Consider the following 19,415-nt stretch of genomic DNA (forward strand, 5'->3'; position numbering starts at 1 on the left):
AGGCTAATTGACATCATTTGAGTCAATTGGAGGTGTACCTGTGGATGTATTTCAAGGCCTACCTTCAAACTAAGTGCCTCTTTGCTTGACATCATGGGAAAATCAAAAGAAATCAGCCAAGACCTCAGAAAAAATTTGTAGACCTCCACAAGTCTGGTTCATCCTTGGGAGAAATTTCCAAACGACTGAAGGTACCACGTTCATCTGTACAAACAATAGTACGCAAGTATAAACACCATGGAACCACGCAGCCGTCATACCTCTCAGGAAGGAGACGCGTTCTGTCTCCTAGAGATTAACGTACTTTGGTGCAAAGTGCAAATCAATCCCAGAACAACAGCAAAGGACCTTGTGAAGATGCTGGAGGAAACAGGTAGAAAAGTATCTATATCCACAGTAAAACAAGTCCTATATCGACATAACCTGAAAGGCCGCTCAGCAAGGAAAAAGCCACTGCTCCAAAACCGCCATAAAAAAGCCAGACTATGGTTTGCAATTGCACATGGGGACAAGATCTTACTTTTTGGAGATACAGTGGGGAGAACAAGTATTTGATACACTGCCGATTTTGCAGGTTTTCCTACTTACAAAGCATGTAGAGGTCTGTCGTTTTTAATCATAGGTACACTTCAACTGTGAGAGACGGTATCTAAAACAAAAATCCAGAAAATCACATTGTATGATTTTTAAGTAATTAATTTGCATTTTATTGCATGACATAAGTATTTGATCACCTACCAACCAGTAAGAATTCTGGCAATCACAGACCTGTTCGTTTTTCTTTAAGAAGCACTCCTGTTCTACACTCATTACCTGTATTAACTGCACCTGTTTGAACTCGATACCTGTATAAAAGACACCTGTCCACACACTCAATCAAACAGACTCCAACCTCTCCACAATGGCCAAGACCAGAGAGCTGTGTAAGGACATCAGGGATAAAATTGTAGACCTGCACAAGGCTGGGATGGGCTACAGGACAATAGGCAAGCAGCTTAGTGAGAAGGCAACAACTGTTGGCGCAATTATTAGAAAATGGAAGAAGTTCAAGATGACGGTCAATCACCCTCGGTCTGGGGTTCCATGCAAGATCTCACCTCGTGGGGCATCAATGATCATGAGGAAGGTGAGGGATCAGCCCAGAACTACACGGCAGGAACTGGTCAATGACCTGAAGAGAGCTGGGATCACAGTCTCAAAGAAAACCATTAGTAACACACTATGCCGTCATGGATTAAAATCCTGCAGCACACGCAAAGTCCCCCTGCTCAAGCCAGCGCATGTCCAGGCCCGTCTGAAGTTTGCCAATGACCATCTGGATGATCCAGAGGAGGAATGGGAGAAGGTCATGTGGTCTGATGAGACAAAAATAGAGCTTTTTGGTCTAAACTCCACTCGCCGCGTTTGGAGGAAGAAGAAGGATGAGTACAACCCCAAGAACACCATCCCAACCGTGAAGCATGGAGGTGGAAACATCATTCTTTGGGGATGCTTTTCTGCAAAGGGGACAGGAAGACTGCTCCTTATTGAGGGGAGGATGGATGGGGCCATGTATCGCGAGATCTTGTCCAACAACCTCCTTCCCTCAGTAAGAGCATTGAAGATGGGTCGTGGCTGGGTTTTCCAGCATGACAACGACCCAAAACACACAGGCAGGGCAACTAAGGAGTGGCTCCGTAAGAAGCATCTCAAGGTCCTAGAGTGGCCTAGTCAGTCTCCAGACCTGAACCCAATAGAAAATCTTTGGAGGGAGCTGAAAGTCCGTATTGCCCAGCGACAGCCCCGAAACCTGAAGGGTCTGTATGGAGGAGTGGGCCAAAATCCCTGCTGCAGTGTGTGCAAACCTGGTCAAGACCTACAGGAAACGTATGATCTCTGTAATTGCAAACAAAGGTTTCTGTACCAAATATTAAGTTCTGCTTTTCTGATGTATCAAATACTTATGTCATGCAATAAAATTTAAATTAATTACTTAAAAATCATACAATGTGATTTTCTGGATTTTTGTTTTAGATTCCGTCTCTCACAGTTGAAGTGTACCTATGATAAAAATTACAGACCTCTACATGCTTTGTAAGTAGGAAAACCTGCAAAATCGGCAGTGTATCAAATACTTGTTCTCCCCACTGTATGTCCTCTGGTCTGATGAAACAAAAATAGAACTGTTTGGCCATAATGTTTGGAGGAAAAAGGTGGTAGCTTGCAAGCCGAAGAACACCATCCCAACCGTGAAGCACGGGGGTGGCAGCATCATGCTGTGGGGGTGCTTTGCTGCAGGAGGGACTGTTGCACTTCACAAAATAGATGGCATCATGAGGAAGGGAAATTATGTGGATATATTGAAGCAACATCTCAAGACATCAGTCAGGAAGTTAAAGCTTGGTCGCAAATGGGTCTTCCAAATGGACAATGACCCCAAGCATACTTCCAAAGTTGTGGCAAAATGGATTAAGGACAACAAAGTCAAGGTATTTGAGTGGCCATCACAAAACCCTGACCTCAATCCTATAGATAATCTGTGGGCAGAACTGAAAAGGTGTATGCAAGCAAGGAGGCCTACAAACCTGATTCAGTTACACCAGCTCTGTCAGGAGGAATGGGCCAAAATTCAGCCAACCTATTGTGGGAAGCTTGTGGAAGGCTACCCGAAATGTTTGACCCAAGTTAAACAATTTAAAGGCAATGCTACCAAATACTAATTGAGTGTATGTAAACTTCTGACCCACTGGGAATGTGATGAAAGATAAAAGCTGAAATAAATCATTCTTTCTAACATTATTTCCATTTTTACGTTTTAGTCATTTAGCAGACGCTCTTATCCAGAGCGACTTACAGTTAGTGAGTGCATACATTTTTTAATTTTTTAATTTTAGTCATTTAGCAGACACTCTTATCCAGAGCGACTTACAGTTAGTGAGTCGCTCTGACATTTCACATTCTTAAAATAAAATGGTGATCCTAACTGACCTAATACAGGGAATTTTTACTGGGATTAAATGTCAGGAATTGTGAAAAACTGAGTTTAAATGTATTTGGCTAAGGTGTATGTAAACACTTCAACTGTACATGTAGGCTTCAACCATAGTCTTAATTTTGGAAAATTTATATCATGTAGCTTCTTATGTCAGAAATGTTTACAACACCAAATCTGTTACATTACATTTAGTTTGAGACTCTGCTGTCCTAGCCTGACAATATTTTTTCAGCATTATAGTTTTGCAGGATGATTGATGCCCTTTCTATTCCAACTAACTACTGTTCAGTTCTCGTCCAGAAACTGTGATATTACTTACCTTGAAAACAAATGACTCATTGAAGACAGGGTTCAGGTTTTTCTTTTGAACCTTGGTGTCAAACTTCTTCTTCTTGTCTGGGAGGACATAGACCTTAACGTACGGGTCAGAGGTGCCTCCGCTGTCCATGGATATAAGATCTGCAGCTTGGAGTATTCCCACTGTGAGCTGTGAGAGGAGGGGCACAGTGCTCAGGGGTCAGAGACAGCACTGAGACAAACCAACAGTATCAGGTGGGAATCTCAATATGTATTAATGTATTTATTTGTGCCGATGAACTGAGAGAAGCCAACAGTGTCAAGTCAGGTGAGAAACCTACATGCATTAATGTATTCATTTTTGCCAATGCACGCTTCCTGTCATTGCTGCAGACAAATGCTGCAGTCTTGTTACATAAGCTTGTGGCCTGTCAGCTGACAACCATAAAGCTCCAGCAATAATCACCACAGCCCTTTTAGATGACCAAGATTAGATACAAGCTATCCACACTAGAGCTGCCAAATGTATTTGCTGCAATGTCATAAGAAAGTCACAGAATATAATGTTACAGTAGTTATGCATGTCTGAAAAGGGGGTGCCTGTACTAAGTATCATTGTGCTCTGAATGACAGAGAGATTGATTATGTTTAAATTAATTGATTCATTTAGAAAGAAAGGACCTGCTTTAATGTACATTTTTATCTCAAGCCCTGATCCTGTGTCAGTGACTCATGAGGGACTTCCTTATTTCAGAATGACTCAGAATGTTCTATGCTCGTGGACTTATGTCACACTGCCAACATCCTGCATAGCAGACACTGTAATACTGACTCTACCTATTCATTCACAAAGATGCTGAATATACTAGATACCCTCTCATTCCCAGAACCCTGATCTCGATTCACTACTCTCTTGAAAATGTTGTTTGATCCACCATAATTCCAACAATTGCCAGCTGTCACTCCCCAAAAGTGTCGCTGTGCAATTCTGCTGATGTTTTTACATAGCAGCAGTTTTTTGCAAAGCTTATATAAGAATCAGCCCTGAATTAATTGGACAGCTCTATAGCCGCTTTAATTGTCAGAATGGACACTGTATCAAAGTCACTCTCCAAAATCAACAGAAAATATAATCAGCTGAACATCTAGTGTGACTTGCTTTAACCCATTTTTCTGCAGAAGAAGAACACATCTTGAAACAGCATTGTGCTTCTCTATCAAAAAGGAACAATTTCAGCAACTGAGAAAAATATTTTAAAATCAACTGCCACATCATCCTCATATGTATAAATGTAACATTTCTCAAGGGTTTATGTTGATAAACGTTGCTTGTTTCAAGCTACTTTGAGGTGATGATTCAGGCATGACTCCTGAGTGGCGCAGTGGTCTAAGGCACTGCATCGCAGTGCTAACTGTGCCACTAGAGATCCTGGTTCGTATCCAGGCTCTGTCGCAGCCGGCCGCGACCGGGAGACTCATGGGCGGCGCACAATTGGCCCAGCGTCGTCCAGGGTAGGGGAGGGAATGGCCGGCAGGGATGTAGCTCAGTTGATAGAGCATGGCGTTTGCAACGCCAGGGTTGTGGGTTCGATTCCCACGGGGGGCCAGTATGAAAAAAAATTATGTATTCACTAACTGTAAGTCGCTCTGGATAAGAGCGTCTGCTAAATGACTAAAAATGTTTTTAAAAAAATGCTATTTGGAGCATGCCCACTAGGCTCCCACCATGCCCACTGGTTTGCACTCAACAATGCCAAAGCTGAGCTGTAGCTCAGTAAACACACTCATTTCTAGGTGGATGACTCACCACCAAGTCCACCAGTCTACTCTCTGGATATCCATAAATCTGTAAATTAGACAAACTATGCCTTCAACTTCTAGAAGTTGATGGAGTGTTACTGATACACTGACAATGGTGCAAACATTGTAATACGGTAAAACAGTCTAATGCAGGTTTTTATGAGCAGTGCCAGCAATGATTAAAAGGGGAAAATGTCGGCCACTGACTGACCTTATTGTCTTGGAAGTCATAGTCAAGTGAGTACTGCAGTTTGCCAAGCTTCTCCTCCTCTTTCTCCTCTTCCTCTTTCTCCTCCTCCGTCAGCCCTGTCTCACCTTCATCATCATCGTCGTCCTGTTTCTGCAGTGGTAGAACACAGGACACAGGGATCAGAGGTGAGGGGTCAGGGGTCAGGGGTTAGTTGTAGGAGCCAGAAGGAGGATGCCCCAGCCCACCCACCATAGACAGCATGCCACAGACAGACAGTGGACCTCCAGGAGGCTTGTGTTGCGTTACTTTGCGCTGCATAGCAGCAGGTTTTGTTGCGTTGCCTTGCGTTGTGTAGCACCGGGACCTGCTTGTTTTTGCTCCCGCTTACCTGCTCCTCACCTGGTGGCATAGTGGAATACCATCCTGTCTCTAATGCAATCAGGGAATCAGGAATGATATTTGCTAGCTAATGACTTGAATTCAAAATTTCCTTCGGTGACACAATTGTTTTATCCTGTCTTTTAAATCTCTAAAAGACGCTTACCCTGACTTTTACATTTTGCCCAAAATTCCCAATGAACTAGCTAACTGAGAATCCAAAAGCAGGGCCTGTAATCTTATTTGCTTCTTTATTATTCAATGTATGTGTCACCAAGGAATGTTCCTCTCAAGTCAGGTCATCATTATTCCAGCCAAATGGTAGCTACACGATTAAAGGGCATAGCCGGCTATTTGCATAATGCAGAAACAGTATTTCAGTTAGATTACAGCCCGTTATGGTAACCCTGTTTCTGACATGTTCAAGTTTGCATGACTATTTCATCTGCAAAACTGTGTTTTATTCTTGTTCTCATTCTTCATTGAGTGACAAAGTAATCGGGGTGCAGATGAAAAGTACTATTCTAAGATTGATTGGTCATTCAGTTATCATTGTCATCCTCATGTCTACAAACAGCCTATCATGCCCTTTATCACATGCATATATTATTAGTGTTCATCGTGGGTTGCGTTTAAACTATGTCCAAAACTTTCCATATTGGGGTGAGTTTGGCATCATAAAATATGCGTTATTTCAATCATTTCAGTTTTCTCTCAGGGGTTTATGGAGCAGACAATAGCTTTCTCAGTTACATTCTCAAGCCATCATTACAAAAATGTTAGAAAAGCAAAGAAGCTACGACTTTCATTCCATGAAACCCCCCTCATTATCGTCATCATAATCATCATCTGCCCATGGGCCAGAGAGCATCACCACAATCCTTCCACCTACCGTAGATCAGGGGTCCATCACAGTCAAGAAACACGGTGCACACATAAGACACAGAGCGAGAAGGAGGAAAGCAGAGAGAGGAAGAGGTTTGAACTTACGACACAACAGAAAACGAACACGGTACTGTAGGCAGTCAACAACACCGACAACACTAGGATTATGAAAAATGACACACTGATTGTCTGTTTGTAAAAAAAGAAAGTCCAGGACCATCTTTCACCATGTGGAGACAATTAATTGATTGTTTTAATTAACTGTCACTGGTGCATGGGGCCCTCTTAATGATATTGGACACATTCAGCCTGAAATTAAGCAGGAGCACTTTTCACAATCCTCCCCCTGTTTATTCTGCTCTGTCTGAGATATGGCTCCTCGGGTCCATGGGTACCATATCCATTATCCTTAAGCATTAAGGCCAGCTTACCCTACAGATGTAGGGTCTTAATTTGATTCTGTAGCAGTCATCCTCTAATTGGAATGCCACAAATGACAGGGCTCCATTACTTTCTCTACCCATTACTCACTGCCTGCCTAGTCCCTTACCAATAACAAAGTGTGTCATTTTTCAGTGTATGTCATAATGAAGTGGGGGAGAGTGGGGTAAGTTGAGCCAAAGGGTTGGTTGAGCCACCCCTTATTTCTAGGAAACCATACACAAAATGAATCACGTGACCAAATATTTAGGAAGAGATCATCATTTCATGGAGTCTGTGAAGGAAGAAACCACGTGGAAAAAGTGGTAAGCAAGTTAGGTTTAAATAACGGATTTTCACAAAGTCAAATTACTTTATTGTATTGTAGGTTTCTTGATTATTGTATCTAAACCAAAGTAGATGGTTTTAAGATTGTTTTGTACATCAGTTGGGGTCTCTATAAGCTACAATATGAGGCCCTAATCCTAGCATGAAATTGCATCCTTGTAGCTGTGTGGGCTAATATAGTCAAAATGTTTGCCTAAGGGTAAGTTGAGCCAATGGCCACCATACCCCATACAAATGATTATTACATTTTGTCAGTTGTATGCATGATATGCATAGTCTTTTTGCAATGTGTCATGCATATGAATTCAAGATCGTTAATTTTTATTGTTACAGTCAGAGAAGACATCATCATGCCCTGTGTATACAAACGTAAAACAAGCAGAGGTCTAGCCCCCCTTGAGGTTCTTGAGAGACCCATTTGAGCAGCAGCAAGATAATACAAATTAGAATGAATGACACTGAAGGGGTACATTGACAAAAAAAGAAAACAAACATGCTTCTACATCTGCATTGCTTGCTGTTTGGGATTTTAGGCTGGGTTTCTGTATAGCACTTTGTGACATCTGCTGATGTAAAAAGGGCTTTATAAATACATTTGATTGATTGATTGATGTACAGTACCTGTACAAAAGAGAGGCTATGATATGGTAGCAGAGGCACACAAGTTCTTAGCTGATGACATGGAGTCTGAGCTTGCTAAACATATCAAGAATCTTGCGGACCAGTTTCATGGGGTTAGAATCCTCAAATGCAGAGAACTTGCCTACGAATTGGCACATTGAAAAACATCCATGTCCCAGACAACTAGTCAAGAAATGGAAGCATAAGTGAATTGATAGAGAGATTGTCTGTACATTTAAGATATACAATATACCACACCCCCATTCCATGAATTCAACTTTAACATACCAGCACCATCACCCAATGTCACAGAACACCATCACCCCACTCACCCTAAGGCGGCTCAACTTTTTTTTGGGACAAGGTATGTTTTCAAAACTGTTATGTTTACGTGAATTCTGAATTACACGAATTCTGATTATTTCCAGGGATACACAACATCCTGAAATATATCTATATATTTGATAGAAATAATACTATATTTCACTTAACATACTGATGCTGAATGTAAAACATGGCTCAACATACCCCACTCTCCCCTACAGCACACATTTTAAAATGATGACAGCAACAATATCAAGAGAACAGAGAGGATAGGGGGTTATCTAAGTGCTGCCGATGAAAGATCAAAGAATTTTACTGATACACCAAGGGATGCATAATGACCATTTGTTGTTGGTAAAATCCACACAGATATTGACAGAAACGTTCCTGAGTTCCTCCAACAAAAGAAACGGTTACATAGTAAATAAAATAGGTAGCCTTATTGGTATGTAGTGTGTAGTTTAGTAGGCTAATATCTCTTGGGAGATACACTACAAGACCAAAAGTATGTGGACACCTGCTCGTCGAACGTCTCATTAATACGGAGTTGGTCTCCCCTTTGCTGCTATAACAGCCTCCACTCTTCTGGGAAGGCTTTCCACTAGATGTGGGAACATTGCTGCGGGGACTTGCATCCATTCAGCCACAAGACCATTAGTGAGGTCGGGCACTGATGTTGGGCGATTAGGCCTGGCTCGCAGTCGGCGTTCCAATTCATCCCAAAGGTGTTCGATGGGGTTGAGGTCAGGGCTCTGTGCAGGCCTTCCACACCAATCACGACAAACCATTTCTGTATGGACCTCGCTTTGTGCACAGGGGCATTGTCATACTGAAACAGGAAAGGGCCTTCCCCAAACTGTTGCTACGAAGTTGAAAGCACAGAATTGTCTAGAATGCCATTGTATGCTGTAGCATTAAGATTTCCCTTCACTGGAACTAAGGGGTCTAGCCTGAAGCATGAAAAACAGCCCCTAACAATTATTACTCCTCCACCAAACTTTACAGCTGGCACTATGCATTGGGGCAGGTAGCGTTCTCTTAGCATCCGCCCAACCCAGTCCGTTGGACTGCCATATGGTAAAAGCATGCTTCATCACTCCAGAGATCGCGTTTCCACTGCTCCAGAGTCCAATGGCGGCGAGCTTTACACCACTCCAGCCGACGCATGGCATTGCACATGGTGATCTAAGGCTTGTGTGCGACTGCTCGGCTATGGAAACCCATTTCATGAAGCTCCCAACGAACAGTTCTTGTGCTGAAGTTGCTTCCAGATGTAGTTTGGAACTCAGTAGTGAGTGTTGCAACCAAGGACAGATGCGCTGCGTGCTTCAGCATTTGGCGGTCTTATTTTGTGAGCTTGTGTGGCCTACCACTTCGCGGCTGAGTCCTCTGTAGCTCAGCTGGTAGAGCACGGCGCTTGTAACACAAAGGTAGTGGGTTCGATCCCCGGGACCACCCATACACAAAAAATAATAATGTATGCACGCATGACTGTAAGTCGCTTTGGATAAAAGCGTCTGCTAAATGGCATATTATATTATTATAGACGTTTCCACTTCACAATAACAGCACTTACAGTTGACCGGGTCAGCTATAGCAGGGCAGAAATTTGACGAACTGACATGTTGGAAACGTGGCATCCTATGTCGATGCCAAGATGAATGTCACTGAGCTCTTCAGTAAGGCAATTCTACTACCAATGTTTGTCTATGGAGATTGCATGGTGGTGTGCTCGATTTTATATACCTGTCAGCAACGGGTGTAGCTGAAATAGCCGAATCCACAAATTTGAATGGGTGTCCACATACTCTTGTGTATACAGTATATAGTGTTTGTCTTTCAGCTATCCCAGAAGTCTTTTCTAGTCATGTTTGTCTACTCTCATCATCAAAAAATAAGTAACTTGACTTATAGATTTTTACAAGACTTTTGTGTTCAGATGAAATAAGAACCCTGAGTGTGATATAAGTTATGTCTGTGGGAGTTGCCTGTTCTTAGTGAACTCAGTTTAGTTTATATGCGGAGCCTGAAGCACCGTACCTCGTCCCCTTTCATGTTCTTCATGTTGAAGCCATCCTTTCCCTTCTTGCCCTTCTTGTTCTTCTTCTTCTTGCAGCAGCACTTCTTTATAATGCAAAAGCAGCAGGTGAGGATGAGGAGGGCGGCCACCACAGCGATGGCTATGATAGCCCAGGAAGGGACTACAACACAAACACACAATATGGGTTAGATTCATTGAGCTCCTATGAGATTTTTCACCTTTGGCTTCTCTGTTCCAACATTGTTCCATGCATAGTACATGAGTATGAGTCAGAGGTGGGAAAAAAACAGGGAGGACTTACGTGGGATCTTATCGATCTCGTTCAAGAATTTGCTCTTGATCTCTTCAAACATGTCGTTCTTGGACTCTGTGCCGTTGCCTGGGGGTTCAGCCACTGTGGTGGCGATTGCTACGGCTGGGGCCGCGGTCATGGTGGCGCCGGTGCCCGTGGGCTCTGGACCCACCATGGCCTCCGGCTTATTCTTGAACAAGTTCCACTTCATCGTCAATGACTAGACCACGCACACAGTTCCTGGGGCAAGGCACAGACACACAGAGAGGGACAGTCAGTTGTTATCACCAGCAGCACAGGCAATGAAGTGTGTGACCTTTAATATAACGCACACACACATGCACAAAAGTAACAAAATTGATTATTTCTCAAATGACTCATTGTGACCAAACTCAATGCCTTATCGCTGTGTCAGACATTAGAACAGCACATGCGGTGACAAGGCTGGAGTGGTTCGTAGGGAAAAGGACTTCCTTGACATTAGTCCACATCTCAGACTCTGAGAATAAAAAATAATTGTGTATAATATGCCAGCCAGTAGTCCTGCATCCTTAATGTACAATGAACTCCTAAATGGATTTAACTCAGGGATGAAAAAGCTAATCTCATTTGTTTGAGGAATGAGACACAGTATCTTAATGATCCAACGCAGCCATTTTTTTCTCAATATCAAATCATTTCTGGGTAACAATTAAGTACCTTACTGTGATTGTTTTCAATCAAAATGGTCAAAAACTATTTTATTTTGCAAATAACAATTTCTCAAGCAATAATTTGTCTAGGACTGTCTGGGAGTGGTTTGAGTGGCGAGGGTAAAACTGATGAAAAAAAACAACGAGCTTTTCTTGGCAGAGAGGTTTGGAACTCTCTTGGTTATTGGTCTATTAACTAATTTACTGCATGGTGATGTCACCAGGTAGGCCAAAACTCCATCCCACCCAAACAGGCTGAAATTTCAGATGGTCTTTTCAAACAGTTCTTACACTAAAATGGCATTATAATGATTTTTTGAATTTCACAGTATTATTCAAACCTCAGTGTAGAAATGTATATATGAAACAGGAAAATCATGTTTTTGATGGCAATGGGTCTTTAATAATACATAAATGTAAATGGAATCAAATTCTATCAAGAAGACCCTCAGTCCCTTGTGAGAGTCGATATTCAAGATTACAGCATTACATCACGGTCAGTTAGAGATTAAACAAAAATGAATGGTTGGAGCTAATACAAATTCTACTTGAAGTGGAAAATGTGCTAGATAGATATGAAGGCTCCCTATCCAAAATTAGTTCCAAAAAGGGCTATCTTCCAGTTATGATGAGTGATCTGTTACCTCTGAAGGAATGGCGAAGGTGATTATATGTCTCTTCTGAAACAATGATCTCCACCAAATTGAAATTAGGCACTTGTGACTGAAACATCTTCTTTCTAGTAAATCCTAATAGGATTAGCATGGATGCTATACTGAAACAATTTACACTGTGAGAAGGTGAGATTGAGAGGCTGATTGCGAATTATCACCGTTGAATGCATATTAGACCAATAGCCCCGGCTATTGCCAAATGCACCCCCAAAAGTTCTCAGGAGTTGCCATTATCGTGTAATGATTCATAATTACAAAATGTATGACAGTGAATGGCTTCTCAAGTCTAATAAAGGACATTCTCATTACAAGTCACAAAAATGTGAGGGATGAGATCACTGTGCAAATTCAAAGATATAACATAAAGTGGTGTAAAGTAACTAAGTAAAAATACTTTTAAGTATTACTTAAGTAGTTTTTTGGGGTATCTGTACTTTACTTTACTATTTATAACTGTTACTTTTACTCCACTACATTCCTAAAGAAAATATGTACTTTTTGCTCCCATACATTATTATGCCTGACACCCAAAAGTACTGGTACACTTCGAATGCTTAGCAGGACAGGAAAATTGTCAAATTCACGTACTTATCATGACCTCTGATCTGGCAGACTCCCTAAACACAAATGCTTCATTTGTAAATGATGTCTGAATGTTGGAGTGTGTCCCTGGCTTTTTTTATTTTATTATTATTTTGTGCCGTCTGGTTTGCTTAATATATGGAATTTGAAAATATTTATAGCATTCACATTTACTTTTGATACTTAAGTATATTTTAGCAATTACATTTACTTTTGATACTTAAGTATATTTAAAACCAAATACTTTTAGACTTTTAATCAAGCAGTATTTTACTGGGTGACTTTCACTTTCTATTAAGGTTTCTTTACTTTTACTCAAGTATGACGACTGGTTACTTTTTCCACCACTGATAACATGAAGCAAATGCATACTATAGATTATCTTTCTACCCATCTATCCAGATGGATGCTATTTTAACAATAGTGTTCATTAATCTGACCGCAATCCTCAATCACAAACCACAATCATAAAGAATAAGAATGCATGAAACACTATTTACATTTACATTTACGTTTACATTCACTATAACCACATGTCTGTCTTCTTCAGGGAATTCTATACACTACAAACATCTGACAAAATCAATTCTCCTCTCAGGCCTCAGCAAGCATCATATCATTCTGTGCCAGTTCTGTGTTGCTCTCATGGGCAGCGACAGGAGGGGAGAGTAGGGAACGTACATTAGAGTCTGAAAAATTATTTCCCAGAATTCCAAGCTACACCCTGGTCACTCTCAGGGGTGACACCAGCATATGATTAACATTTACAGATCATGGTGATACACTTTGTGAGTCATGCTCATCTATGATTTGGTAGGACTGAGCAGGGCTGAGCAATGGCACAATAGTATGAAATGGGTACCTCTAACCTATAGCCAGCCACTCAACAATGTGTAGGATAAAGAGCTATTTGTTCCCACATGTGCATTGTCCGGCTCTGCCTCCCTATTGTCCCTATTCTATTGTTTTCTCAGGCAAGGATATCTAAGGTGGAAAATGACACAGGCATACTCCTCTATTTTGCACATACATAATTGGTTGTAGATCCATTACTCACAAAGTCAGTAATGGCAGATGACGAGAAGAGAGTAGATGTGCAACTCACATGACAGAGGCATCTTTTAAATCCTATTAGTCTTGTAATAGATTCACCCGATCCATCTCTCCTGACATCTACAAACACTCTCTGGTGAATTAGCTGATGCAAAATACCATCATTGGAGAAGGTTGGTTTACAATACTTTCATACACTGTAAAGGAGTGTTGGTTTGTAAACTATTGAAAATGGATTATCTGCTTATAGTATATACAGTTGAAGTCTGAAGTTTACATACACCTTAGCCAAATACAATGAAACTAATTTTTTTCACAATTCCTGACATTTAATCCTAGTAAAAATTCCCTGTCTTAAGTCAGTTAGGATCACCACTTTATTTTAAGAATGTGAAATGTCAGAATAATAGTAGAGAGAATGATTTATTTCAGCTTTTATTTCTTTCATCACATTCCCAGTGGGTCAGACATTTTTATTTCGTAGCATTGCCTTTAAATTCTTTAACTTGGGTCAAATGTTTTGTGTAGCCTTCCACAAGCTTCTCACAGTAAGTTGGGTGAATTTTGGCCCATTCCTCCTGACAGAACTGGTGTAACTGGGTCAGGTTTGTAGGCCTCCTTGCTCGCACACATTCTTTCAGTTCTGCACACACATTTTCTATAGGATTGAGGTCAGGGCTTTGTGATGGCCAATCCAATAACTTGACTTTGTTGTCCTTAAGCTATTTTGCCACAACTTTGGAAGTATGCTTGGGGTCATTGTCCATTTGGAAGACCCATTTGTAACCAAGCTTTAACCTCCTGACTGATGTCTTGAGATGTTGCTTCAATATATCCACAGAATTTTCCTTCCTCATGATGCCATCTATTTTGTGAAGTGCACCAGTCCCTCCTGCAGCAAAGCACCCCCACAGCATGATGCTGCCACCCCCGTGCTTCACGGTTGGGATGGTGATCTACGGCTTGCAAGCCCCCCCTTTTTCCTCCAAACATAACGATGGTCATTATGGCAAAACAGTTATATTTTTGTTTCATCAGACCAGAGGACATTTCTCCAAAAAGTGCAGTTGCAATGTGCAGTTGCAAACCGTGGTCTGGCTTTTTTATGGTGGTTTTGGAGCAGTGGCTTCTTCCTTGCTGAGCAGCCTTTCAGGTTATGTCGATATAGGACTAGTTTTACTGTGGATATGGGTACTTTTGTACCTGTTTCCTCCAGCATCTTCACAAGGTCTTTTGCTGTTCTGGGATTGATTTGCACCTTTCGCACCAAAGTACGTTCATCTCTAGGAGACAGAACGCGTCTCCTTCCTGAGCGGTATGATGGCTGCGTGGTCCCATGGTGTTTATACTTGCGTACTATTGTTTGTACAGATGAACGTGATACCTTCAGGCGTTTGGAAATTGCTCCCAAGGATGAACCAGATTTGTGGAGGTCTACAAAGTTTTTCTGAGGTCTTGGCTGATTTTTTTAGATTTTCCCATGATGTCAAGGAAGAAGCACTGAGTTTGAAGGTAGGCCTTGAAATACATCCACAGGTACACCTCCAATTTACTCAAATTATGTCAATTAGCCTATCAGAAGCTTCTAAAGCCATGACATCATTTTCTGGAATTTTCTAGCTGTTTAAAGGCACAGTCAACTTAGTGTATGTAAACTTCTGACCCACTGGAATTGTGATACAGTCAATTATAAGTGAAATAATCTGTCTGTAAACAATTGTTGGAAAAATTACTTGTGTCATGCACAAAGTAGATGTCCTAGCCGACTTGCCAAAACTATAGTTTGTTAACAAGACATTTGTGGAGTGGTTGAAAAACGAGTTTTAATGACTCCATCCTAAGTGTATGTAAACTTCTGACTTCAACTGTTGGTGTTCCTCTTGTCCAGGCACGAAAGGCCAGTGTGGAGTGCAATAGAGATTGCTTCATCTGTGGATCTGTTGGGGCGATATGCGAATTGGCGTGGGTCCAGGGTGTCGGCTCAGTCATATCCTTACATGGTCTCTCCTATCATTGCTATGCGGATGACACTCAAGTACTTTTCTCCTTCCCCCCTTCTGACACCCAGGTGGCGACACGCATCTCTGCGTGCCTGGCAGATATCTCAACTTGGATGTCGGCCCACCACCTCAAGCTCAACCTCGACACGACAGAGCTGCTCCTTCCTCCCGGGGAAGGCCTGCCTGCTCAAGGACCTTTCCATCATGGTTGACAACTCCACAGTGTCGCCCTCCCCAGAGTGAAAGTAACCTTGGTGTGACCCTGAACAAAACCCTGTCGTTCTCTGCAAACATGAAAGCAGTGACTCGCTCCTGCAGGTTTAGGCACTTGTCCTCTCCCACCTGGACTACTGCAACTTGCTGTTGGCTGCACTCCCCGCTTGTGCCATCAAACCCCTGCAACTTTTCCAGAACGCTGCAGTCCGCCTTGTTTTCATCCTTCCCAAGTTCTCTCATGTCACCCCGCTCCTCCGCACACTCCACTGGCTTCCAGTCGAAGCTCGCATCCACTACAAGAACATGGTGCTTGCCTACGGAACAGCAAGAGGAATTGACCCTCCTTACCTTCCGGCTATGCTCAAATCCTACACCCCAACCTGAGCACTCCGTTCTGCCACCTCTGGTCTCTTGGCCCTCCCACCTCTATGCGAGGGTATCTCCTGCTCAGCCCTGTTCAAGCTCTTCTCTGTCCTGGAACCCCAATGGTGGAACCAGCTTCCCCCTGAAGATAGGACAGTAGAGTCCCTGCCCATCTTCCGAAAACATCTGAAACCCTACCTCTTCAAACAGTATCTTAAATAATCCTCCTCCTCACCTCGTGAACGCCCCCCAAAAAAAATAATATATATATAATAATAGTAAGATAAATAAAAGAATGAACCAGCACTTGCACTCGCTTTGGATAAGAGCGTCTGCTAAATGACTAACATGTACATGTAATGATGGTGTTGATGTGAGCCATGACCAGCCTTTCAAAGTATTTCATGTCTACAAATGTGAGTGCTATGGGGCGATAGTCATTTAGACAGGTTACCTTGACATTTTTGGGCACAGGGACTGTGGTGGTCTGCTTGAAACATGTAGGTATTGCAGACTGGGTCAGGGAGTGGTTGAAAATGTTAGTGAAGACATTTGCCAGCTGGTCAGCGCATGCTCTGAGTACGCCTCCTGGTAATCTGTCTGGCCCTGCGGACTTGTGAATGTTAACCTGTTTAAAGGTCTTACTCACATTGGCTACGGAGAGCGTGATTACAAAGTCATTTGGAACAGCTGGTGCTCTCATGCATAGTTCAGTGTTGCTAGCCTCGAAGTGTGTATGGAAGGTATTTAGCTTGTCTGGTAGGCTCGCTTCACTGGACAGCCCGCTGCTGGGTTTCCCTTTGTAATCCGTGATAGTTTGCAAGCCCTGCCACTTCCGACGAGCATCAGAGCCGGTGTAGTAGGATTCGATCTTAGTCCTGTATTGACGCTTTGCCTGTTTTATGATTCGTCGGAGGGCGTAGCGGGATTTCTTCTAACCGTCAGGATTAGTGTCTAGCTCCTTGAAAGCGGCAGCTCTAGCCTTTAGCTCAGTGCGGATGTTGCCTGTAATCCATGGTTACTGGTTGGGATATGTACGTACAGTCACTGTGGGAACAACGTCGTGTGCCTGTATATCTGTGTGTATATATGTGTCTGTGTGTGAGAGGCTCTCCAATGCAGCAAGCTTCCCAGAGGTGTATTATTCCCCTCTAAAAGGGCTGGAAGAGAAACGATCTGCATCAGTTTAGTCGACAGGCAATTCCTAGGGCCCATCTAAATGAGCAAGCAAGACAATTGGACAGATTTGGGATACATGGCTGGCAAACACAGAGCTTAACCGTGATTACATGTGTCCTCACTGGAGACAGACAGACACTCACAGGCCTACAACAGATCTTCACTGACTCTAGATCCAGACAGCTTAAGATAACCATGTGCACTCCATTTTGTATATATTTTACCATTAAAGAAGAATGTTACATTGTCAAACCAACAGCTTTTTGTTGTATTGTTGGGATGTAAAGAGATGTTTCGATGCAGTTGACATATTACAAGATATATGATTCAGAATTGTTTTAGAAACTCTGTGTTCAACTGTACAGTTCTTTACCTAAGATACCAAGCATAAAGGCAATGGTATCTGTAGGAACTGCATTGTCTTGAGTGGCAACAGACAGTGAAATGATCGAAACATGGGTCAGCATCAACAGTAAAACAGTATTCTGTCAAGTCTGTGGCCGGGATTCAATGCAAGTCTGTGGCCGGGATTCAATGCAAGGCGTCTTATAGCACAGAGCTATAAGTCAATTACATTTGAGCCGACATGTGCAGCATTTACCGTGAATGCAAACGACCCGGAAAATGCCTTTGAAAGCCACATTGTCGGCTGTATAATGCGCTGCTCTGTAACGCGCCTTGGATTGAATTCAGGCCTGTGTCTTCATTGACCTATAGTCCACAAATCAGTACACTGTGCATCTTCAAAAGGTTCTAAAATCCTTAAAATAGCTAGAAGCTATACGATACCCCACTCCACAAGACGTGTTCAATTCCAGATTGAAACATTACAGGAGACAAACTAGTTGTTGCTGAGCAAATCAAATCCAGATGAATTGCCTCTGTCTGATATCCAGTCACTTACAGCCGGCCTGAAGCCATGGTAGCCAATTGAGTTTGAGATCTGACCAATTAAATTACTAATTGTTTTACATCACAGAAAGAATGAAAATGGCTAATATAGACATAGCTGCTTACACCATGCTCTCTCATTTATCGATATATGACAATCTGAACAGATAAGGAGAATTATATGACAAATTAAAATGATTCCAGCAAAACAAATGGACATCATACATTACAACTGATCATAACAGTCCCAACAGGCTATATTCCAAAATGGTATAATAGCTTACTGTCCTTGTCTCACTCTCATCTTGTTTAGTGGCTGTAAGGCGAAAGAGACAAGAAGAGAAAGCTATCCATTCTATCTAGGTCAGTAGTATCTACCTCAAGCCTGCAGGTACTGCAGGTACACTTACATACCAATTTCTGCATCTCTGCAGCTCAGCACTGGACAGCTCCACTTAGCTAGTCGCAAACCTGAAGCCCCAGATACACACCATACAAACACAACACAAACCCATGAAATCATCCAACGATTTGCAGATTCATAGGTCAAAACTTCAAACGACAGAACCATTTGTCATTCTGATTCATTTATAATCAAGAATGTTCATTATGAAAGTTGTCCTAAAATGACCTGAATTTCTATATCATCTGCTGGTTATCCTTACCAGGGAGGATATGAGAGCGAGGTAGAAAGTCTTACCAGTCTAATGTGATATTCGCACTGGTGACCCATCCAATAATCAGGCTCGTAGGGCTAACGTTTCAGTGTCGTGGTAACATCCCCTGAATTCTCCCATAAGCAGAGACTGCAGTCTCTCCCCTCACTTCTCTCCACTGCAGCAGAGCAGGGCAGTACTCTCCCTCTCTTTCTAGCTCTCTCTCTCCTGTACACACCATCTCCCCCCTTTCCCACCCTCAATCAAATACCCCCCTCTCTCAATTCTCTCCTCCCTCACTGTCTCTCCCTCAACATACACATTCTATCCAATTGTCTCTCTATTTCTCTCTCTCTCTCTCTCTCTCTCTCTCTCTCTCTCTCTCTCTCTCTCTCTCTCTCTCTCTCTCTCTCTCTATCTTTCTCTCTCCTCATTTGTGATGCTGCTCACACAGTATGCTACGCATCGGTCTAGCATCTGATGGAATGGCCATTGTAAAGGATCAATATGCAAACCCACTGTTCTCTGTACTTAGGGGT

The 19,415-nt window shown here is 42.3% G+C and overlaps 1 protein-coding gene across 4 annotated transcripts in view; it reads right to left on the bottom strand.

Annotated features, from left to right (window-relative positions):
• LOC121578352 (synaptotagmin-2) overlaps window positions 1-19,415 on the bottom strand; it is a 77,955-nt gene that overhangs the window by 13,110 nt on the left and 45,430 nt on the right. The window contains exons 1-6 of one of the 4 annotated variants that reach the window (XM_041892678.2): window positions 18,921-19,077; window positions 18,635-18,691; window positions 10,580-10,810; window positions 10,278-10,438; window positions 5,283-5,411; window positions 3,294-3,461 (exon numbers count right to left, since the gene is read on the bottom strand). In XM_041892678.2, coding sequence (XP_041748612.1) covers window positions 3,294-3,461; window positions 5,283-5,411; window positions 10,278-10,438; window positions 10,580-10,781 — 660 coding nt within the window. In that variant the 5' untranslated portion in view covers window positions 10,782-10,810; window positions 18,635-18,691; window positions 18,921-19,077. Of the gene's footprint in view, window positions 1-3,293; window positions 3,462-5,282; window positions 5,412-10,277; window positions 10,439-10,579; window positions 10,811-18,634; window positions 18,692-18,920; window positions 19,078-19,415 lie in introns of those variants that run through there. The other 3 variants (XM_041892679.2, XM_041892676.2, XM_041892677.2) reach the window with 3 other exon arrangements.

The sequence above is a fragment of the Coregonus clupeaformis genome, chromosome 12 (genome assembly GCF_020615455.1).
Source record: "Coregonus clupeaformis isolate EN_2021a chromosome 12, ASM2061545v1, whole genome shotgun sequence".
NCBI lineage: Eukaryota > Metazoa > Chordata > Actinopteri > Salmoniformes > Salmonidae > Coregonus > Coregonus clupeaformis.